The sequence below is a fragment of the Salvelinus namaycush genome, chromosome 21, assembly GCF_016432855.1.
Source record: "Salvelinus namaycush isolate Seneca chromosome 21, SaNama_1.0, whole genome shotgun sequence".
Taxonomy (NCBI): Eukaryota; Metazoa; Chordata; class Actinopteri; order Salmoniformes; family Salmonidae; genus Salvelinus; species Salvelinus namaycush.
This window is the reverse complement of record NC_052327.1, coordinates 25,013,645-25,033,908: the sequence shown is the minus strand read 5'-3', so window position 1 is coordinate 25,033,908 and position 20,264 is coordinate 25,013,645. Positions and strand designations below refer to the sequence as shown.

Here is a 20,264-nt window from a genome sequence, read left to right as displayed (position 1 = left end):
TCTAGTAGTGAGAGTTGTCCTTAAGCCTTTGATCAGCCATGTTTTTTTTCTGGATCAAAATGGGCCTTAGGTGGTGCACGTGGCCATTGGTGCAGATACCGAACTAAGATTTTGGAAGCCCTCTTGGCTACAGATAATTTTAAAAAAGGTAATTTCTTGCAATTCCACACATTTGGTCATGGGTGGAGAGAAAATGTGCAGTATTAAAGCCAAATTTATGCTATGGGTTATGCCGTGTTCTTATGCTGAGTGAGTAACAAAAATCATCAATGGGGCCCCACGCTATGACAAAAATGCATCATTTTTAGATTCTACATGACTGTCTAGCTTTTATTTGTGGTTTTTATTTCTCAAAGATGATCTTATTTTAAAAAAAATATCCATCATCTTTCATACATACTTTATTTGGTGTTCGTCAAAGTTCACACTGAACTTGTCATTCCCCCTCCCCATTGTTTTTTTTTACTGTTTAGACTTTTCTATGCAGAAAAAAAAAAAATGAGTAAAGCCATTTGACAAGGATAACGTGGTAAGATGGGAGGATAAGTGTGTGGTTGGAGTAAACCCCTGCCAAGAAATGATGCTGTAATTGTGCTGTTGCCTATAGCAGGTGTTAAACTTTTCCAGCTCAAAATCTAAAATGAGAAACTTACTGTCCTCCCATTACCCAAATGAAGAGGAAAGTGTGCGACTATAGATGTATTCTCCTAACTCGCAGCCCACCTCCCACATGCCCAGGGAACACTTTGGGTCTCAACCCATAGTTAAACCCTAGCCAAGAGAATAATCACAGGGAAAGGGGAAATTGCACAAGGTATGAAAAAGATAGATTTATTTAATGACAAAATAAAACAAAATAATGGGACCAGCAACAGTTCTACGTATCCAGAGATGTTTGGCTTTGCGTCACCCACTCCTCAAACAGAATGTAGACAAAGACTGACAAAACGAAGAGAAAAATCTAATTTACAAAATAAAATACATTGAAGTCTTCGAAAGAACGACACAATTTATCTACAAACACTGAAGATTAGCCACAAGGTTACAGCCTTTTTCATTCATTAAAAGTCCTTACAAAAAAATGATAATCTCCATTGAACAATAATAATAATAATATAACTGTAGAAATTGTCCCCATTCCTGGTCAGATATTCAGTGGTTTAGGCTAAAACTGTTAGACTCCAGAGAGAGACCAAACTAGCTTCGTCTCAGCCAATGTCTGTGCACACAATACCAGGACCTTCTCTTCTCATCCAATGAGGGGGGGGGGGGGACAGAACTAAAAACCAAAACAATAATGGAACTCAAAAGAAGTTAGTTTCACTTTGACTAAGCTGAAAAGCAACATCTTCAAAAAAATAAGTTATTTTTATTCCCCATCCTCCCTCAAATTGACTCCTCCCACAGTGTCTATCCCCTGAGCCCCTTCTGCCAGCTTCCCTCTGCAAAGAAAGACTGCAAACTGAGCCCACCTGTTGAAGTGTGTGCTCTGGGTTCAAGGGGCAATGCTGGATTATTCTCAGAACATTAAAGGTAAAAAAAGGATACCTTTACTTTAGTTACAGAACTAATATTGTAATGAAGCTTAAAATTGAATCCCATTGTTTTTATCAATCTAACCGATCTGAACGTTCTAAATCACATTGTTCGAAGACAACAGGTTCCCTGGGAAAGATCCTGCCCCCCTCCAAACCCCCCAGGTACAACTCCAGGTGTCCTGTAGTGTCTGAAATGTGTCCGAGTATGTGTGTGTGTGTGAGAGAAAGTGTGAGAGAAAGTGTGTGTGTGTGTGTGTGTGTGTGTGTGTGTGTGTGTGTGTGTGTGTGTTAGTGGCTGTCCACTTGACAGTCCTCAGCACATGGATATGGTGACGTTGATGCCCAGGTTTCCGTTCTCAGCGAACAGCTGCGCGATGGAGGTGTCAAACACTAGGCAGTCGCTGTTCATAATGGCAGTGGCGATGCCCTCGTGGATGGAGCGGGGCGTGGCCTCCCAGGTGAGCCGTCGCCGGTGCCCGTTGAGCTCCAGGCGGTAGGCAAAGTTTTCAGCCTGCTTCCGCGTGCCGATCAGCTGCACGATGGCAAAGAATTGCTGGTGACCGTCGTACTTCTCCTGCTTCTCCAGGACCAGCATGAAGTGGAATCCGAAGCAGGATTGCATCATGACCCAGTCCACTGCCCCAGGCAGGTTAATGTCCGTGGCAAGGAACACGATGTCCTCGCCCTGCAGCGTGGTGATGGATTTGTGCTGGTGCATGAGGTGGGGCATGACCGCGTCCAACGAGCCCTGCCACTTACAGGAGGCCCCTGGGCAGGGACAGGAGTACGGCCGGAACTCACACAGCTCCTCGTGCTCTGCCTTGTCTGTGTGGGGCAGCGTCACCTCGCAGCCCGACGACGCATACTTGCAGGGAAACAGCACAGAGTTGGCCACCTTCTCCATGGCCAGGTTCCTGATGGAGCCCAGTGGGCCCCGGCAGGTGGGGCAGCAGGTGAGCTTGGGTCGGCAGTTGCTGCAGACCAGGTGGCCGCTCTGGCACTGCAGGATAGGGGGCAGCACATAGTCGAAGCAGACGGGGCACTCAAACAGGCTGGCCAGGTCGCTGTTAGAGGCCGTAGTGCCGGACAGGGTGGGGACGCGCTGGGAGGGGGCACACTTGGAGGTTCCTGTGGGCAGCGCTGTGGCGGTCTGGCGACTCATTTCTGTAGAGAAACAGGGAGAACACGGGTTAGAGACACAACAGGATAATAAATTAACTATACATTTGGTGTGGAGATAGGAGAAAGTAGTGAGGACAAACGTAATGGTTTCCATGAGGCTTGACCAATCAGATTCTTAAACCATAGTCATGGTTCATTCACAAGCACAAAGGTCATGTGGGCTATATGGTAAACTACAAATGTTCTGAAGAATACCATGTAACAATTTCAAACGGAATGGAATTTTGTGTAAAACAATGATGATCTAGTACAGGAACTCTGACCCTACGAGGTACGGACTACTGCTGCTTTTCTGTTCTACCTGATAATTAATTGCACCCACCTGGTGTGCCAGGTCTGAAATCAGTCCCTGATTTTAAGCAGTGGAACAGGCTTCAAGGTCCAGATTTGAATTTGAGGGGTCTAGTATCTTGGAAAGACTAACATCATGCTTTATTTTTTTTTACTGTTCATGTGTACCGGTAGTTTACTGGCAACTGCCTTCTATTCATACAGGAAGAGCGGGTAGGGTAAAAATAGTTACTCAGTGCAAAGGATTCTAACCAGAATCATTGAAAAAACAGAAGAGTACATAATGTATATGCAGCAGACAGTGCATACGGAAAGTATTCAGACCTTGTCTTTTTCCACATTTTGTTATGTTACAGCCTTATTCTAAAATGGAGTAGTTTTCCCCATCATCAATCTACCCACAACACCCCATAATGACAAAGCAAAAATAGATTTAGACATTTTTGCTCATGTATAAATAAAAACATTTTACATAAGTATCCAGACCCTTTACTCAGTACTTTGTTGAAGCACCTTCAGCAGGGATTACAGGTGTTCATCAAGGATCTCTCTGTACTTAGCTCGGTTTATCTTTCCCTTTATCCTGACTAGTCTCCCAGTCCCTGCCACTGAAAAACAGGTTCTCCCATCTCCACAGAGGAAATCTGGAGCTCTGTCAGAGTGAGCATCGGGCTCTTGGTCACCTCCCTGACCACGGCCCCTCTCCTCGATTGCGCAGTTTAGCCGGGCGGCCCGCTCTACGAAGAGTCTTGGTGGTTCCGAAATTCCTCCATTTAAGAATGGAGGCCACGGTGTTCTTGGGGACCTTCAATGTTGCAGACATTTTTTGGTACCCTTTCCCAGATCTGTGCCTCGACACAATCCTGTCTCGGAGCTCTACGGACAATTCCTTCGACCTCATGGCTTGGTTTTTGCTCTGACATGCATGCACTGTCAACTGTAGGACCTTTATATAGACATGTGTGCCTTTCCAAATCATGTCCAATCAATTTAATTTACCACAGTTGGACTCCAATTAAGTTGTAGAAACATCAAGGATGATCAGTGGAAACAGGATGCACCTGGGCTCAATTTCAAGTCTCATAGCAAAGGGTCTCAATACTTATGTAAATAAGGTATTTCTATACATTTGCAAACATCTCTAAAAACCTGTTTTCTTAAAAAAAAACGTATTCTAAATCAATTTTAGAAGGCGGCAACGTAACAAAATGTGGAAAAAGTCAAGGGGCCTTTCGCCCTCTAGGAAGATGTTCTCTGTTGACACCCAGAGAGAGAATGGCATGTTCTTCTCTTAGCACAGCCCCAGTACAGTGGGCTGGCTGGGACCTCCAGGCAGGCAGCCCTATACACTGATTGGCCTTTCCCTTCCTCCCTCCGAGGGTCAGCCTAGAGGTTCTGTGATATGCCCATCTGTCTATAAAGCCTGACCAGCGAAGGGCAAGCACAGAGCTTGGAGGCTATTTTTGGCCCGGGAGAGCAACACAGATTCATGGTTGCATGAAAAAAGAAAAGACTCCATACGGCAATGTGGACTAGGATGGATGCGAGAGCAGAGCACTAGTTTGCTTCCTGTCAGCTGTTCCCATGGTAACAGCCTGCAGTTGAGGCCTTTGTGGATGGGACGGCCCATCGAGTGGAGGGAGGGCTGGATCTTCCCTGGGCCTGGCAGGAGCTGGGTGTGACCCCACCCCTGGCCCTGCTGCTTTATATAACCCACAGCACAGCTCAGAGACAGGCAGGAAGACCGCCATGATGGAGCACTGTTCTCCAGCCAAATAAATACATGTGAAATGGAGGGAAATGACTGATGGGAAGCAGAGAGAGGGGGTAGACTGGGCAGCAGAGCTGTGCATGTACAGTTGAAGTCGGAAGTTTACATAGACTTACGTTTGAGTCAATTAAACTCGTTTTTCAACCACTCCACAAATTTCTTGTTAACAAACTCGTTTTAGCAAGTCGGTTAAGACATCTACTTTGTGCATGACACAATTCATTTTTCCAACAATTGTTTACAGACAGATTGTTTCACTGTATCACAATTCCAGTGGGTCAGAAGTTTACATACACTAAGTTGACTGTGCCTTTAAACAGCTTGGAAAATTCCAGAAAATTCTGTCATGGCTTTAGAAGCTTCTGATAGGCTAATTGACACCATTTGAGTCAATTGGAGGTGTACCTGTGGATGTATTTCAAGGCCTTCCTTCAAACTCAGTGCCTCTTTGCTTGACATCATGGGAAAAATCTAAAGAAAATCAGCCAAGACCTCAAAAACAATTGTAGACCTCCACAAGCCTGGTTCATCCTTGGAAGCAATTTCCAAATCCCTGAAGGTACCACGTTCATCTGTACAAACAATAGTAGGCAAGTATAAACACCATGGGACCATGCAGCCGTCATACCGCTCAGGAAGGAGACGCGTTCTGTCTCCTAGAGATGAACGTACTTTGGTGCGGAAAGTGCAAATCAATCCCAGAACAGCAGCAAAGGACCTTGTGAAGATGCTGGAGGAAACGGGTACAAAAGTATCTATATCCACAGTAAAACAAGTCCTATATCGACATAACCTGAAAGGCTGCTCAGCAAGGAAGAGGCCACTGCTCCAAAACCGCCATAAAAAAGCCAGACTACGGTTTGCAACTGCACATGGGAACAAAGATCGTACTTTTTGGAGAAATGTCCTCTGGTCTGATGAAACAAAAATAGAACTGTTTGGCCATAATGACCATCGTTACGTTTGGAGGAAAAAGGGGGGAGGTTTGCAAACCGGAGAACACCATCCAAACCGTGAAGCACGGGGGTGGCAGCATCATGTTGTGGGGGTGCTTTGCTGCAGGAGGGTCTGGTGCACTTCACAAAATAGATGGCATCATGAGGATGGCACATTATGTGGATATATTGAAGCAACATCTCAAGACATCAGTCAGGAAGTTAAAGCTTGGTCGCAAATGGGTCTTCCAAATCGACAATGACCCCAAGCATACTTCCTAAGTTGTGGCAAAATGGCTTAAGGACAACAAAGTCAAGATATTGGAGTGGCCATCACAAAGCCCTGACCTCAATCCTATAGAAAATTTGTGTGCAGAACTGAAAAAGCATGTGCGAGCAAGGAGGCCTACAAACCTGACTGTTACACCAGCTCTGTCAGGAGGAAGTGGCCAAAATTCACCCAACTTATTGTGGCAAGCTTGTGGAAGGCTACCCAAAATGTTTGACCCAAGTTAAACAATTTAAAGGCAACTCTACCAAATACTAATTGTGTGTATTGAAACTTCTGACCCACTGGGAACGTGATGAAATAAATAAATCATTCTCTATTATTCTGACATTTCACATTCTTAAAATAAAGTCCTAACTGATAGTCCTAATAAAGTCCTATCCTAACTGACCTAAGACAAGGAATTTTTTACTAGGATTGAATGTCAGGAATTGTGAAAAACGGAGTTTAAATGCATTTGGCTAAAGTGTATGTAAACTTCCAACTTCAACTGTAGGTGTCATTAAGGCTGTGACCACATCTGCTTGGATAAAGCTCCACCTATTGATGGGCCTCTTAGCAAGCTGCTCTGGACACACAAGCAACATCTGTGGACCAAATTAGCACAGAACACAACAGGGCAAAGCCAAGACTCGCAGGGCTAAAACAAGAGCTATGTGTGGGTGCTGAGAAAGCAGCTTGTTGAGATGGAACAGTTGCACTTGGTGGCTGCTGTCTGGGCTATAAGTGTGTGAGGTTTAGTATGTGTGTGGGCGTGAGTGAGTGAGCACTTTAGTAGGAATAGTCTGCAGTGAGGGTAACAGTATCTGCCTGTGTGTGTGGGTTGCTGCAGCCTGCATGAAGGCAGTGATGTGCTCCAGAGCAACGGGGAAAATGGAGATGCCGACAGCTCTTTAGTCTGTCTCTAGGAGGCTGGAGGCTTTGGCACCAGCAGCCTCTATTTTACTCCCTCGTCCCAGAGTCTGTGCTGCCTGCCACAGTGTCTGGCTGGATGCAGACTAGTGTTGTCACAATACCAGAATTTTGACTTCGATACCAGGTTTAGTATCACAAAAAAAGCCATATTAGCCAGTCACAGAATGGTACTTGATCCAGCCCAGAAAATGTTCTGTTCAATCATTGGGCATCTTGAGTTCAGTATCATTACATTCTATTTTTTTATTTTATGAATTACTTTTTATTTTTACGCCAGTCAATACAATGAAGGATAATTAACATTTACATCTAAAGGTCGGATTCTGTCAACATAGCCTACTCGAGGCACAGTTCAGATTAAATAGTCACAAGACCAGAGAGTTAAGGACAGTGCCTGTTGCGCACCGCACATCAATCACCTTGAATCTGAGCAGAGGCGGTCAGCATTTTGGAACTATTTATTTATCCATACTTAATTTGTTAACTTGGACGTTTGTCATTTTATGAAGCATGTCTTCCCTTGTTTCAAAGTAGCCTAGCCAAAATACAACCTGATGAGACTGATGTTCTCATTAATTGCATTTTGGAACATGTGCAGCCATGTGCACATAGTTTTATTTCTTCATATTATAAAGCTCAACAATCAACATTAAGCTAAAGGGTCTGCTCGGTTGCATCAGCCTCATTGCTTTTTTTTAATGTGCAGTGGTTGTATGAATTTTGGCTCTGCTGTCTGTTTTGAACGTATATATTGTTTTTATTGTTCCAGGGACGACCTTAACTTAGATCCCTAGAGGGAATCATTTTGTATAAAGTATTTGGCTGTAATTGTAATGTTGCAATATTTTACAGGCTATCAAGGGTGGCCAACCATAAACTAGGTCAATCAAACTATAACCCAGGCCTATCCACAATACAGGTGAATGAATATTTACTAAGGAGTGTGCATGCATTGAGTTATTGAGCTTGTTTAGCTGATTTTGTGTGACTACAAATGACAAGGCAACAGTAAACACGTCGTCCCCCACGAATGATGCAGCGGCCTTTGGGAGAGACGTGAGAGAGACGGAATAAGTGAATTAAAAGGTGTGGCGGCAAACAGCATATTTCACATTATGGTTTGCACATTATCACAAACAAACAAAGTACTAGGGTAGTGAATTGATGTTAGCTTTAGCTGTCAGCCAGCAAAGGAAGTTTGCCTACAAAGCTGGAAGCTACCGGTATTTCTTGCATTGTAAAGTGTTTTAGCGTGTATGGACATTGTTTTGCAAACAGTATAAGAAAGCAGTTTCAAAATGTCTACATGCCATGTTGCATTCATTTTTCAAGTGTTAGTCTAGACTCCCAGTGCAGGTTAGCAATGAGTTGGCTGCGCTGATACACAGGCTTGACCTGTGAGACACATTTGACAGAAGTACTGAAAGAAACCAATTCTAGTAGCGAACCATATTTCATGTTCTAGTATTGAAATATAACCTAATTTTGGTATACCGTGCAACACTAATGCAGACACCCATGGGACTGGTGCCATAATGAGCATAAACACTGCTCTGAGAGTACGCACATTGGTGTGCCTGCAGTGATTCCCACTGGAGGAACCGGCTACATGAGTATTTCTCCTACTGAGGAAGAGGATAGACATTCATGATTGAGAACTAGGGCGTACAGGCCAGAGTAAGAGCAGCTGAGCGGAGGCCACTGCAGAGATCAGAACAAAGCACGTTCACCATAAATAGTGGAAATTATCCCAAGACTTTAGGGCCCAATGAACACTTGAAACAGCCAGGTCTTGTGCCTCATTAAACATAACGTCTAAAGAACCATTTGACATCGTAATCATGCTTTTGTCATGCTAATGGTTAAGAGGGCAGAATGACTTTTGCTGAAACGAGCAAAAGGTATCTAAGAGGGGAGCAGGCTAGCTACTAGACCTCTGGTAGGACTAGATGCGCAGTCAGAGCTGTCTGTTTTTTGCTGTAGGATGGGCTGACTTGTGGTGCTAGTGGAAACTCTAGAGGTCATGTCTTTACACAGGAAACACAAGCGGTTGTACCTGAATCACTTCAAGAGATGGGCCTAGCACTCCACCATGTTCATACGTAGTAACTACGTTTAGGGGGGGGGGCAGGTTAAGGTCAGGCACATGTGAGAAATTGAGTGGCAGTCAAACAAGAGGGAGGTACAGACAGTAGGTTGGGATTAGGTCGTGTTAGGACTCTCTCCTCCCGACCCTGTGTTGGGAAGCTGGGGTGAATGGCACACGAGGACGAGACGCTCAATATGCCCCTCCAGATGGAGAGGAGTTGATTACTAAACCAGCTCAGGGTGATGACCTCTCCTCCGTCTACCAATCACACTCACTGAACCTTCATTAGATGACCTCTACAATGCTACTAACACCTCCCCTGCTTTATCAAACAAGCTGCTTCCCCTGGGTTAACCCAAACACACACATGGAAACAGACAAACACACAAGAAAGAGAAAATGTTGCTTGCCTTCGTCCATAAGATTCCTAAATAAGGCTTTCTTCTTCTCTTGAAATGTGGGTAACTCTGAAAGGGGAGAGAGAAGAAAGGTTAACTAGTGGAGTAAAAACAATTCTAAGAAATTAAGTCAAATTGAGCTGAGGTAGCCATAGAAACACATCAATCAGCATCACTGCAGTCTCAGAGTTCTGTAAAGGCCCATATGCCCACCTTCTGTTCTCTGCAGGGCGACCATTCAGGGCTGGTCATGGTCAACAGTTATAGCTATAGTATGAAGGTGGACATGTGTTGGGGACTGACTCGGACCTCCCCAAACAGCACAGATACAAATTAAGTGTTAATCAGTGAGTTGTGGTAAAAAAAATGTCATGGCTAGAGCCATATTAGCTAGAGTGCCAATACTGAGCGCTCTTGGCCTCACACATTCCACTGGAAACCCACAGCTTCCATCATGCAATGGGTTAACACTACTAATGCAAAGTACATTACATGGAGCATCGATTTCCCTCTTCAGTCTGTTCTCAGCACAACCTTTAGGCCTACTATCACATTACAACAACTAGAACTGGCTACATCCTAACAGACACTAACATGGAAATATTTGACTAAATCAGTCCACTGATTGAGGTTTTGATTGTGGTCCTCTGTAGCTCAGTTGGTAGAGTATGGCGCTTGCAATGCCAGGACAGTGGGTTCGATGCACGGGACCACCTGCACGAATAATGTATGCACAAGTCTGTAAGCCGCATTGGATAAAAGCTTCTGCTAAATGGCATATAGTCTTAATATGGATCCAAATCTCTGCACAGAAATTGTCAGATTTGCCGTTTTATCATTTAGACTACTTCCGGTCTAGCCCATTTGTTGAATCATGTCGTCTTAGTGTAAGGGTAAATCTATGAATTCACGGCACTACCTCGTTAAAATATGACTTCTCTAGGATGACGGCCGGTAAGGAGCACCAGAATCTAGCAGATGTAGGCTAAACCCAAAACAAACACCATCATGTGTATCAGCAGCTGCCTCCATGTAGGCGCCTGGCTTTGAGTAAGCGTGGCCTAGTAGAGGCGGCGAGTCTCTGCCTGCCCCCTTTCTGTAAACTCCGGCTGCTGTTTACTATCAAACACGCCGTCTGCATGTGTCCTCCACACTGCTGCAGAGGAACACACACCACTTCAAAGCAGCATAACATCCAAAACACAACAAACAGAGGGAGACAACGACAGAGATGGCAACCATGACAATTGTTCGGTATGTTTGTACAGAGGGTCAGAAAAACAAAAGCATTTCTACTTAACAAAACATTCTCCACTCATGTCCAGTCTCTCTCACACCCCTGCATATACAAAGTATCAACAACAAAAAAATGCCCTGCCCTTCTTAGGATCTGCAGTGCCTTGCAGAAAACAAAGCCATGACTGGACAGAAGTGAACACCAGTAGGTATTTATGACACCACAGTTGCACCCCGGGTATAGAAGGCACAAGGGGAAAAGGGGGGGAAATATTCCAACAGACATTCTCACAGAAAATAAGCAGGGGAATATTTATGAGCCATCGAGTGTGCAAATAGGACATTTTACCTTTAGGTTTGTTGCCGGTTGTTCTAGAAGCTATGCATGTGAAGAGCTTGAGCACCCCCTTCCATGAGTTCATGGGCTGAACATTAGCTCTGCCCGACATAGGGAGAGTGTGAGAGAACTCTTCATCGCGGTTTTTCCATAGGAACAAAAACAGCCCATAACAGAGGGCAGATCCTTTCCCGTCGCTCTCCCTAGGTCTCTACTTAAACTCCCATCAGAAAACAGAAGTACTACTGCAGTCAGAGCCTGGGGGTCCAGGGCCAGACACCTTGGCGGGCTGGACGCATCAAACAGAGCCAGAGACTCCGATTCAGGCACTTCTTTCACCAGCACGGCAGAGGGCAGGAGGCTGGAGTCTTAAGAGCCAAAAATCCTCTTTAAAGTGCAGCCCAGGAAAAGGCCAAGGAAGGGTGGAGGAGCCGCGGGTAGGAGGGGCCCAAATAGAGATATTTTTTAAATAACACGTAGCTGTAATCCAGGAATGTTACACAAGTATACCCAGCTCCGCGCCGAGCAGGCAGCCCAGCCAGGGAGACACGGAAAGAAATGGAGCACGTTGAAGAGGAAGCTAAAGAAACACTGGCAGTGTTCTTCTCCTGAAAGCCCTAGTCGAGGTAACCACTCCCTGCTCGGTCACTGTATCTTCTGAGTGATCCAGTCAGTCAGTCAGTGGAGAAGGCAGCCGCTCTAGGCAGAGCGAGGCAGGTAGTAGGGTGAAACAGACAGTCCTGGCTGAGCACCATAGAGCAGTCCCCCTTGCCTGATGCCTGCATTGCTCCCTGTAGGCTAAGGAGTCCAATGTCAGACTGGAGAGCGCATGCTCACGCTCTCCCCCACCCTCTTTCTGGGGAGTTGGGCCCTTCTCAGATTACAGCTCTGGCAGCTCCACCTCCAGCTGGGCTAACACCGTCCTGCCTGCTTCCCTCCCTTCCTCTGACCATGCAGACTAGACAAAGAAACTGGAGAGAGTCGAGAGCTGGAAAACACACAAGTACCCTTACTTAGACTCAGTGACACCCAGTCCCAAAACAGCCTCACAGTGGACACCCTAATCACAAACACAGGTCAGAGTATACATTAGCACAATATTCAGAGTTGATACCAAAAATACTTCATAACCTCAACACACACTCTGAGCATGGATAGGGCAGTGACAGTCATGGAATTTTGGATGACTTATTGGTCATTTCCACAGTCACCGTTGCAACCATGTTCTCCTCTGTTCCTGAATGCATGTGCTACTGCTGCAGGGAGGGGGTTGCCGCCCAGGCAACTATACTCATTTGCTACAACACCTTGCTTGTTTCAGGCAAGGAGCAACAAAGTTTGATCACGTTATAGAGTCCATGTTACAGCAGAAACGGACTCAAACCGCACAAATTCCCGGGCGTCCCGTCTTCAGTTCGTTCCAAACACACACAAAAAAATGGTTCTGCCGGCTATTTTATTCTCATTATGGTCTGCACCCATAACTGTCAGGTACAGTTCTTCAGGAATTGTGCCAGCCCTAGTCATGAAATGTGGCAATGTAACCGTTGTAGCTACTGTATCTTGTCTAAATCAAATAGACTTCCAATTAAATTATTCAGAGACATGCCCGGTCTTTGAGAACAATCCTTAGAAGTCAAAGTACAGGTATTATAGAGGCCATTGGTCTCTCAATCATTCAGACAATCTAACTTAGACCAAATGTGTCGAAATAGGTTTCAGCAACAGGTATATCGTAAAAATCTCATTAAGTGCTAGAACAGCAACAATATTTTACCATGTATTCTATACTGACCTCGTTACCAACCTAACAATACTAATAAACTGTCAATAGACTAACTAGGCAGAAGGCACATTCACTGCCCTTTCCTCCCCTCCCTGAGTAACATTTGAAAGTTATGTACTTGCTAGATTGTGATAAGATTGTTAGGTGAGACAACGTAAGATGAATGCACTAATGTAAGTCGCTCTGGATAAGAGTGTTTGCTAAAATGTACAGACAGACATCCTTTTTTTATTTACCCCCTTTTCTCCCCTATTTCGTGGTATCTAATTGGTAGTTACAGTCTTGTCCCATCGCTGCAACTCCCATACGGACAACTCCCGTACGGACTCAGCCGTGCGTCCTCCAAAACACAACCCAGCCAAGCCGCTTCTTGACAACGCCCACTTAACCTGAAAGCCAGCCGCACCAATGTGTCAGAGGAAACACTGTACACCTGGCGACCGTGTCAGCGTGCATTGTGCCCGGCCCGCCACAGGAGTCACTAATGCGTGATGGGACAAGAACATCCCTGCCGGCCATACCCTCCCCTAACCCGGAAGATGCTGGGCCAATTGTGCGCCGCCCCGTGGGTCTCCCGGTCGCGGCTGGCTGCGACAGAGCCTGGACTCGAACCAGGATCTCTAGTGGCACAGCTAGCACTGCGATACAGTGCCTTAGACCACTGCGCCACTCGGGAGGCCAGACAGAGGTATACTAACTACTAAAAGCAGGAGCATATTCTTTGGCATCCTATAACAGGCTGGTGAACAAAAGGTTACTCAGAGTCAGGTGCCAGGCAGAGCACATAAAACAGCAGGCAAAAGGGTAGCTCATACAGTTGTTCTTACAGTATAATGACTAAAGCCACATTTACAGTAATTTGGATATAGCCTACCTCTTGGTTTAAAAGAATATTCATTAAAAAAACCTTGTCAAGCTTATTACTAAAAAGGGAGGGAAGTGGCACATGCATTTCCATCTTAAATGTGTCATAATATTTATGCTACATCCAAGCTGTAGACGCCTGCAAAAGGACAGGATGCATAGAACTCGCAGCCAGCAGGATGCAAAACAGGTAGCCCAATGAAAATGTACCATGGGTCTACCACAAAGAACACACCTTGACAATAATACTGAAAGACACTGACAAAGGCATTGCAGTAGTCTGATCAGACAGAGGGGACTAGCCTATTTTCACTCTTGAATGCATCCACAGAAACACACCTTCCATGTAAACAGCTGCAGTGACAACCCACTCCACCTACTCAAAGCAAGCACAGGCAACCCTCCTCCAATGGCAGAGTAAACCAATACACAACTCTCCTCGCCTAACAAGAGGGAAAAATAACAACTCATCTAGAAGCAAGAACACAAATTAACTAATTGTTTTACTGACAGAGCAGAAAACTATGCCGTCCACAAACATAGCCATTAGCTAAACAGTTTTAGATAGCTCTAACATTTCAACTGCAAAAAAAGTAGCCTGCTTTGTGACACCCCTTTCGCAAAAATATAATATTCGTTTTCTATATGCAGAGGTTTGCTCAACCCCAGAAACAGAGTATTTATTCACTCAACTTCCTGGTATACAAGAGCAGGCTGGGCAAAGCAGCCAACTCACCCTGGGCAGAAGAGCATTATAAGCAGAAGCATGTGTTGCCATGGAGAAGTTACATTGAGGTTTGGAATCTGAAGGCAGAAACACACACCTTCAAAAATCCAGCCCGCGCTTCTGCAAAACACACACGTCCAGTAGCATGTTCATTAAGCCAATCTATGATGCAGGAGATGGATTCTGATTTAGAGAGAATTAAAATAGAGGCAGACAGAGCACTTGCAAAGGATATAGAATTCCCTCACTGTTTGAGAGCCAGTGAGTGAGTTACCAAACTGGACCTCCTGCTGCTAGAGACAGCTGTCAGCCTGTCACTATGTTCAATTCACTATGCATGTGCAGCTGCCAGCAAGTCAGGGAGCAACGGGACAGGCTACTACAGTCATGAACCAGGCAGTCAGCCATTTAATTTATTAAACCCAGGCCAGTCATAAGACACCATCAATACTGGCAGTCTTTGGTGCATTGTTTCCAACCAACAGATGCCTGAAACAGTAGTCCTAAAAATAAGGTTATGCTTTGGCTAACTAAATCACACAAGGAAACGGTTCTCGTAGTTGATACATTGGACATGAGATGGATGCAGTGCACAATTACATCCAATCAAGGACCTAAGGAAATCAGAAACAATTCTGCAAGTAGTTTATCAACAAATCACAACATACCTACACTAGCTCGATTTGCAAACAGCTCCTTTGAACAACCAGTTTCCTTGAAATACGTAGACATGTAGCTACAGAATGTACACCTGATAATGTGATATAACCAAAGATTTTTGGTATCCCTTACTGGGCGTTACAGGGTGGCCTATACAAAACCTCGGTATTGGAGATACACGTTTGGCTGAATCGAACGAATGTGGTATCTTTTAAAATGTCAGTGTCCCGTTGCATGTGGTTCGTTTTCACTTAGAAAATGCGCCATTACTAAAATAAATAGGTTTCTCCATGGCGCGGCCATCTTGTCGATTTAAAATCTATCACTGATCGACATAGGTCAGTGTCATGACATGCAACACTTTGGGTTGGACCCACCTGTCTCAATCAATGAGAGAAGACTTGAAAATACAAGATGGCGGCATGTATACTTTGGGATTACGTCGAAGCAAAAAATGTAATTCAATAAAGTAGCTTTTTTTATACAAACGATCCACCTGCAACTGGACATGAAGATTTTAGAAGATACCTTTGGCCGTGTAGTGTATGTGGAAACCCATTCAAATTTGTGGATTTGGCTACTTCAGCCACCCCCGTTGCTGACAGGTGTATAGAATTGAGCACAGCCATGCAATCTCCATAGACAAACATTGACAGCTGAATAGCCTGTACTGAAGAGTTCAGTGACTTTCAACATGGCACCATCATAGGATGCCACCTTTCCAACAAGTCAGTTCGTCACATTTCTGCCCTGCTAGAGCTGCCCCAGTCAGTACTGTTATTGTGGAAACGTCAAGGAGCAACAACTGCTCAGCCGCGACGTGATAGGCCACACAAGCTCACAGAACCGGCCTGCGAAGTGCATAATAAAAAATAAAAAAAAGAAGTAAAACGCCTTCCCTCGGTAGCAACACTCACTACAGAGTTCCAAACTGACTCTTGAAGCAATGTCAGCACAAGAACTGTTCGTCTGGAGCGTCATGAAATTTGTTTCCATGGCAGAGCAGTGCAATGGCATGTGCAATGCCAAGCGTCGGCTGGAGTGGTGTAAAGCTCACCGCCATAGGTCTCTGAAGAAGTGAAAATGTGTTCTCTGGAGTGATGAATCACTCTTCATCTGGCAGTGCACAAAGCGAGGTACATACAGAAATGGTTTGTCAAGAATGATGTGGAAGAACTTGACTAGTCTGCACAGAGCCCTGATCGCAACCCCATCGAAGACCTTTGGGATGAATTGGGACGACTGCGAAACAGGCCTAATCGCCCAAAAGTAGTGCCTGACCTCACTAATGCTTGAATGGAAGCAAGTCCTTGCAGAAATGTTCCAACATGTAGTGGAAAGTCTTCCCAGAAGAGTGGAGCCTGTTATAACAAAGGGGGACCAACTCCATTTTAATGCCCATGATTTTGGAATGGGACGTTCGACAAGCAGGTGTCCACGACAAGCAGGTGGCCAAACATGTAGTGTACATGTTTGGCCGAATCGAGAACGAAGACAGTATCACCAAGTTAAAGTTGGTAGTACATTTTCTGTACTACACCAAACAGTACCTATCCTTTAATGCCCAGTAATGGATACCAAAACTCTTTGGTTATATCACATTATCGGGTGTAACAATCTGTAGCTAGTTGACATGTATGACTCGATAAAGTAGCCCGAGTTACATTCTCAATTTTAAATTAAAATCAGCAGCCAGGTAAGACGCAGACCATCAGAAGGACGCCGCATTGGCACATTCAGCAAACCTGATCTAACACAGTGGATATTCGTCAAATCTGTCATGATTGATGCATTGTAACAGGCCCAAAATGTGGTTACTAATGTACGATTTGGATATTTGGCTGCATAACATTTAGAAGTTGTCCCTTTTCTGATTTAAAAGAAATGCCTGCTAAATGCTAACTCCCATTAGTATAAGTTGGTAGCATAGCTAGCATACAGAAATCAGGTGGTGGTAGTCAGTCATTTTTAACTGTAAAGAACTTGATTGGTGACATGAACATATATTGGGGTTGACAGTCATACAAGCATTATACTATATTTTTTACATCAACTACAGCCTACATGTTGGTTAATTTTGCTGGGGGAGCATGAGGAGATTCAGGATCTTTCCTCCACGCATTTCCATGGTTTTGGTCGACCTCTTTATCACATCCATTTTACTCGGCCATTATCAATAAAATGTCAATACAGAGTTTGATTTGGTTTGTAGTTGTCAATGGTTTTTGCAGAGCTGGGGTTCTCATTGCCCCCCCAGCACCACTAAAACCCATTGACAACTACGTGCCATTTAAGGGATTTAAATTAAGGTTATAACTATTTGGTTTTAACGTCACCTCTCGAAGAGCATAGTAAGAACTACACATTAACGATTATTCCACATTTAGCCATCTAAGAGTTATACAGCAAGTAACTGCATGCTTTTCACAATCAGTAAACATCAACTGATCATGTAACTTCAGAGACCTATCTAGCTAAGCAAACAAGATGTCATTAGGTTGCTTCATTAGAGATGAGGCTTTTGGAAAGGGCTTGACCTCAGCAAGTCTTCCTTCTGGGCAAAGTTGTCAGTTGGACTACTGCCATCACCACTATAAATAGCAAGCAAATCAAACAATTTTTTGGATATAGCCATCTAATTTATCCCCTGAAGGTGAGCTTGTTAACTAGCCATATTGACGTGATCTGTTATCAGCTAGCTATCCAATCTGATGTGGTCCATCAATCAATGTGGCCTATCATGTCTGTCAGCACCGATTCAACACTAAAAAACAATGTTGACAGGATGGGAAATTAACCTAAACCACTCATACTTTCCAGGTATAGTTGATTTTTATATCACTCAAATATCCAATTAATGGTGGCATTTGAGAGATATATCGTGAGGCTCCACTCACATACTGTATCTGAAATTACATAATATATACTTATCATTAAAATCATGCTAAATCTGCGCTACTGTTTTGCATGGGATTATTAGAAATGTGTAGTTCTGACTAGGCTCTTCAAGAGATGATATACAAAACCAAATAGTTAACATTTATTTCACAATCCCTTGAACGGCACGCAGTTGTCAATGGTTGCTCTGCACCGTATTGTGATGTTTTATTGACATGTATATGTATATTTTCAAAGGAAAATAGGCTATATTTTCAGTTTAAGATTTATGGAGAAACATGGGATTAGGAATATAAAGTAAAGGTTGACAGAGGTGATGCAGAACCTGCCACATATGATTGGCACAACTAGTCTACAATCAAATCAGGCTGGAACGCGCCCATTCATGTCAGCGTAGCACTGACATCGCTAACTTCAGACATGTTTGACATTCAAAGACAGCGCTTTAGCAAACAGGTGCAGGGTTGCAAGGTATGTATATTCAACTAACTAGCTATGGAGGCCCAGACTCTGCGAACAAATCTGCTGAGACGATGTCGTCACCATAGCAAACGTATGCGCTAACGTTACAACATAAACAAATCAATGTTCGCTAGCAGCTAGTTATCCAACATTGCTTCACAAAACCGCAAAATGTTCACTTGCTGTGTAAACTAGGTAAAGTTAACGTTAGATGACAAATTCGGTAAATTGCATGAGTTGAGCCAATTTTGGCATGGCATGGGAGCCAGCAATCTTACTAGCTAGCTACTGTAACGTTAGCTAGTTGTTTAGTAGTAGAGAGCGCGGCCTACCCGAATCGTGTAGCCAAAACTGGGCAGTTATTAGTTAGCTACTGTACTGTAGCTAGGTCAGAATACCTAACTAGGTACAACAAAGCCTCCCATGTGGTGACCGGAATTATCACTTAACCATCCACATATCTAGTTAGATAGTGTACCAGATAATTTAACGTTAGCCAGCATATCTATTTTACGACGTGAAGTAGCTAACGGTAGCTATCTAACGTTAACAGTTAGCTGAACTCGCTATTATGAAGATGGCTATGTAACAACGTTAGCATCGGTGTTGTTTTTCGAGTACATCCCGGTAAAACATCCGCACTACTTACCTTGGATGAAATGTCCTTTTTATATTGTAGCTAGCTACTGCGACGTAATCCACAAGGGATTCCACTCCAATTCTACAGTCCTTCACTCTTTAGCTACAGTGTTTCCACATTCGCGTTGTACTGGAGACGAGACGACTATCGTCCAAGTACTCACCGGTCTCGTGACCGCGCACAGTTGTTGAAATAGTTTCTCACGAGAGCGGCGCAAAGCAGCGCGCGCTTTATCTACATGAACGCACTAATGGTTGTAGTAGGCGTCATGAAAAAATCTTTACAGTATCCAAACAGTAGCAGCTAATATGGTATTCTGCTTTATTTGTGAGCTTAATCTACCACACTCTGTATTTACTTGGGCTACTAAACCACTCATTATCCTGTAATGGAACCACAGTAATTTAAATTGAAAAGTGGAAATGGAATTTTAAAAAATAGGCCTATGGCTATGCTGTGTTAAGGTTGGGTAGGCTACTTTCTAAATGTAATCCGTTAGTTACAAGTTACCTGTCCAAAATTGTAATCTGCAACGTAACTTTTGGATTACCCAAACTCAGTAATGTAATCCGATTACTTTCCCCTTAAGAACTGTTACAGACCTATATCTATCCTACCCTGCCTTTCTAAGGTATTCGAAAGCCAAGTTAACAAACAGATCACCGACCATTTCGAATCCCACCGTACCTTCTCCGCTATGCAATCTGGTTTCCAAGCTGATCATGGGTGCACCCCAGCCACGCTCAAGGTCCTAAACGATATCATAACCTCCATCGATAAAAGACAATACTGTGCAGCCGTGTTCATTGACCTGGCCATGGCTTTCGACTATGTCAATCGCCGCATTCTTATCGGCAGACTCGACAGCCTTGGTTTCTCAAATGACTGCCTCGCCTGGTTCACCAACTACTTCTCAGACAGAGTTCAGTGGGTCAAATCGGAGGGCCTGTTGTTCAAACCTCTGGCAGTCTCTATGGGGGTGCCACAGGGTTCAATTCTCAGGCCGACTCTTTTCTCTGTATACATCAATGATGTCGCTCTTGCTGCTGGTGATTCTCTGATTCACCTCTACGCAGATGACACCATTCTGTATACTTCTGGCCCTTCTGTGTTAACTAACCTCCAGACAAGCTTCAATGCCATACAACTCTCCTTCCGTGGCTCCAACTGCTCTTAAATGCAAGTAAAACTAAATGCATGCTCTTCAACCAATCGCTGCCCGCACTTGCCCACCCATCTAGCATCA

General features: G+C 44.2%; 1 protein-coding gene across 2 annotated transcripts; it reads right to left on the bottom strand.

The window, feature by feature from the left end:
- Positions 1–805: 805 nt before the first annotated feature.
- On the bottom strand, positions 806–19,183 carry LOC120066227 (E3 ubiquitin-protein ligase Siah1). 2 transcript variants are annotated; one of them, XM_039017441.1, is made up of 3 exons: positions 19,028–19,183; positions 9,421–9,477; positions 806–2,702 (listed from the first exon to the last, which is right to left on the bottom strand). In XM_039017441.1, the coding sequence occupies exons 2-3, from the start codon at positions 9,428–9,430 to the stop codon at positions 1,852–1,854; spliced, it is 861 nt and encodes a 286-aa protein (XP_038873369.1). In that variant the 5' UTR covers positions 9,431–9,477; positions 19,028–19,183; the 3' UTR covers positions 806–1,851. The 2 variants fall into 2 exon arrangements, with proteins under 2 accessions (XP_038873369.1, XP_038873370.1); XM_039017442.1 differs by lacking the exon at positions 9,421–9,477.
- Positions 19,184–20,264: the final 1,081 nt, after the last annotated feature.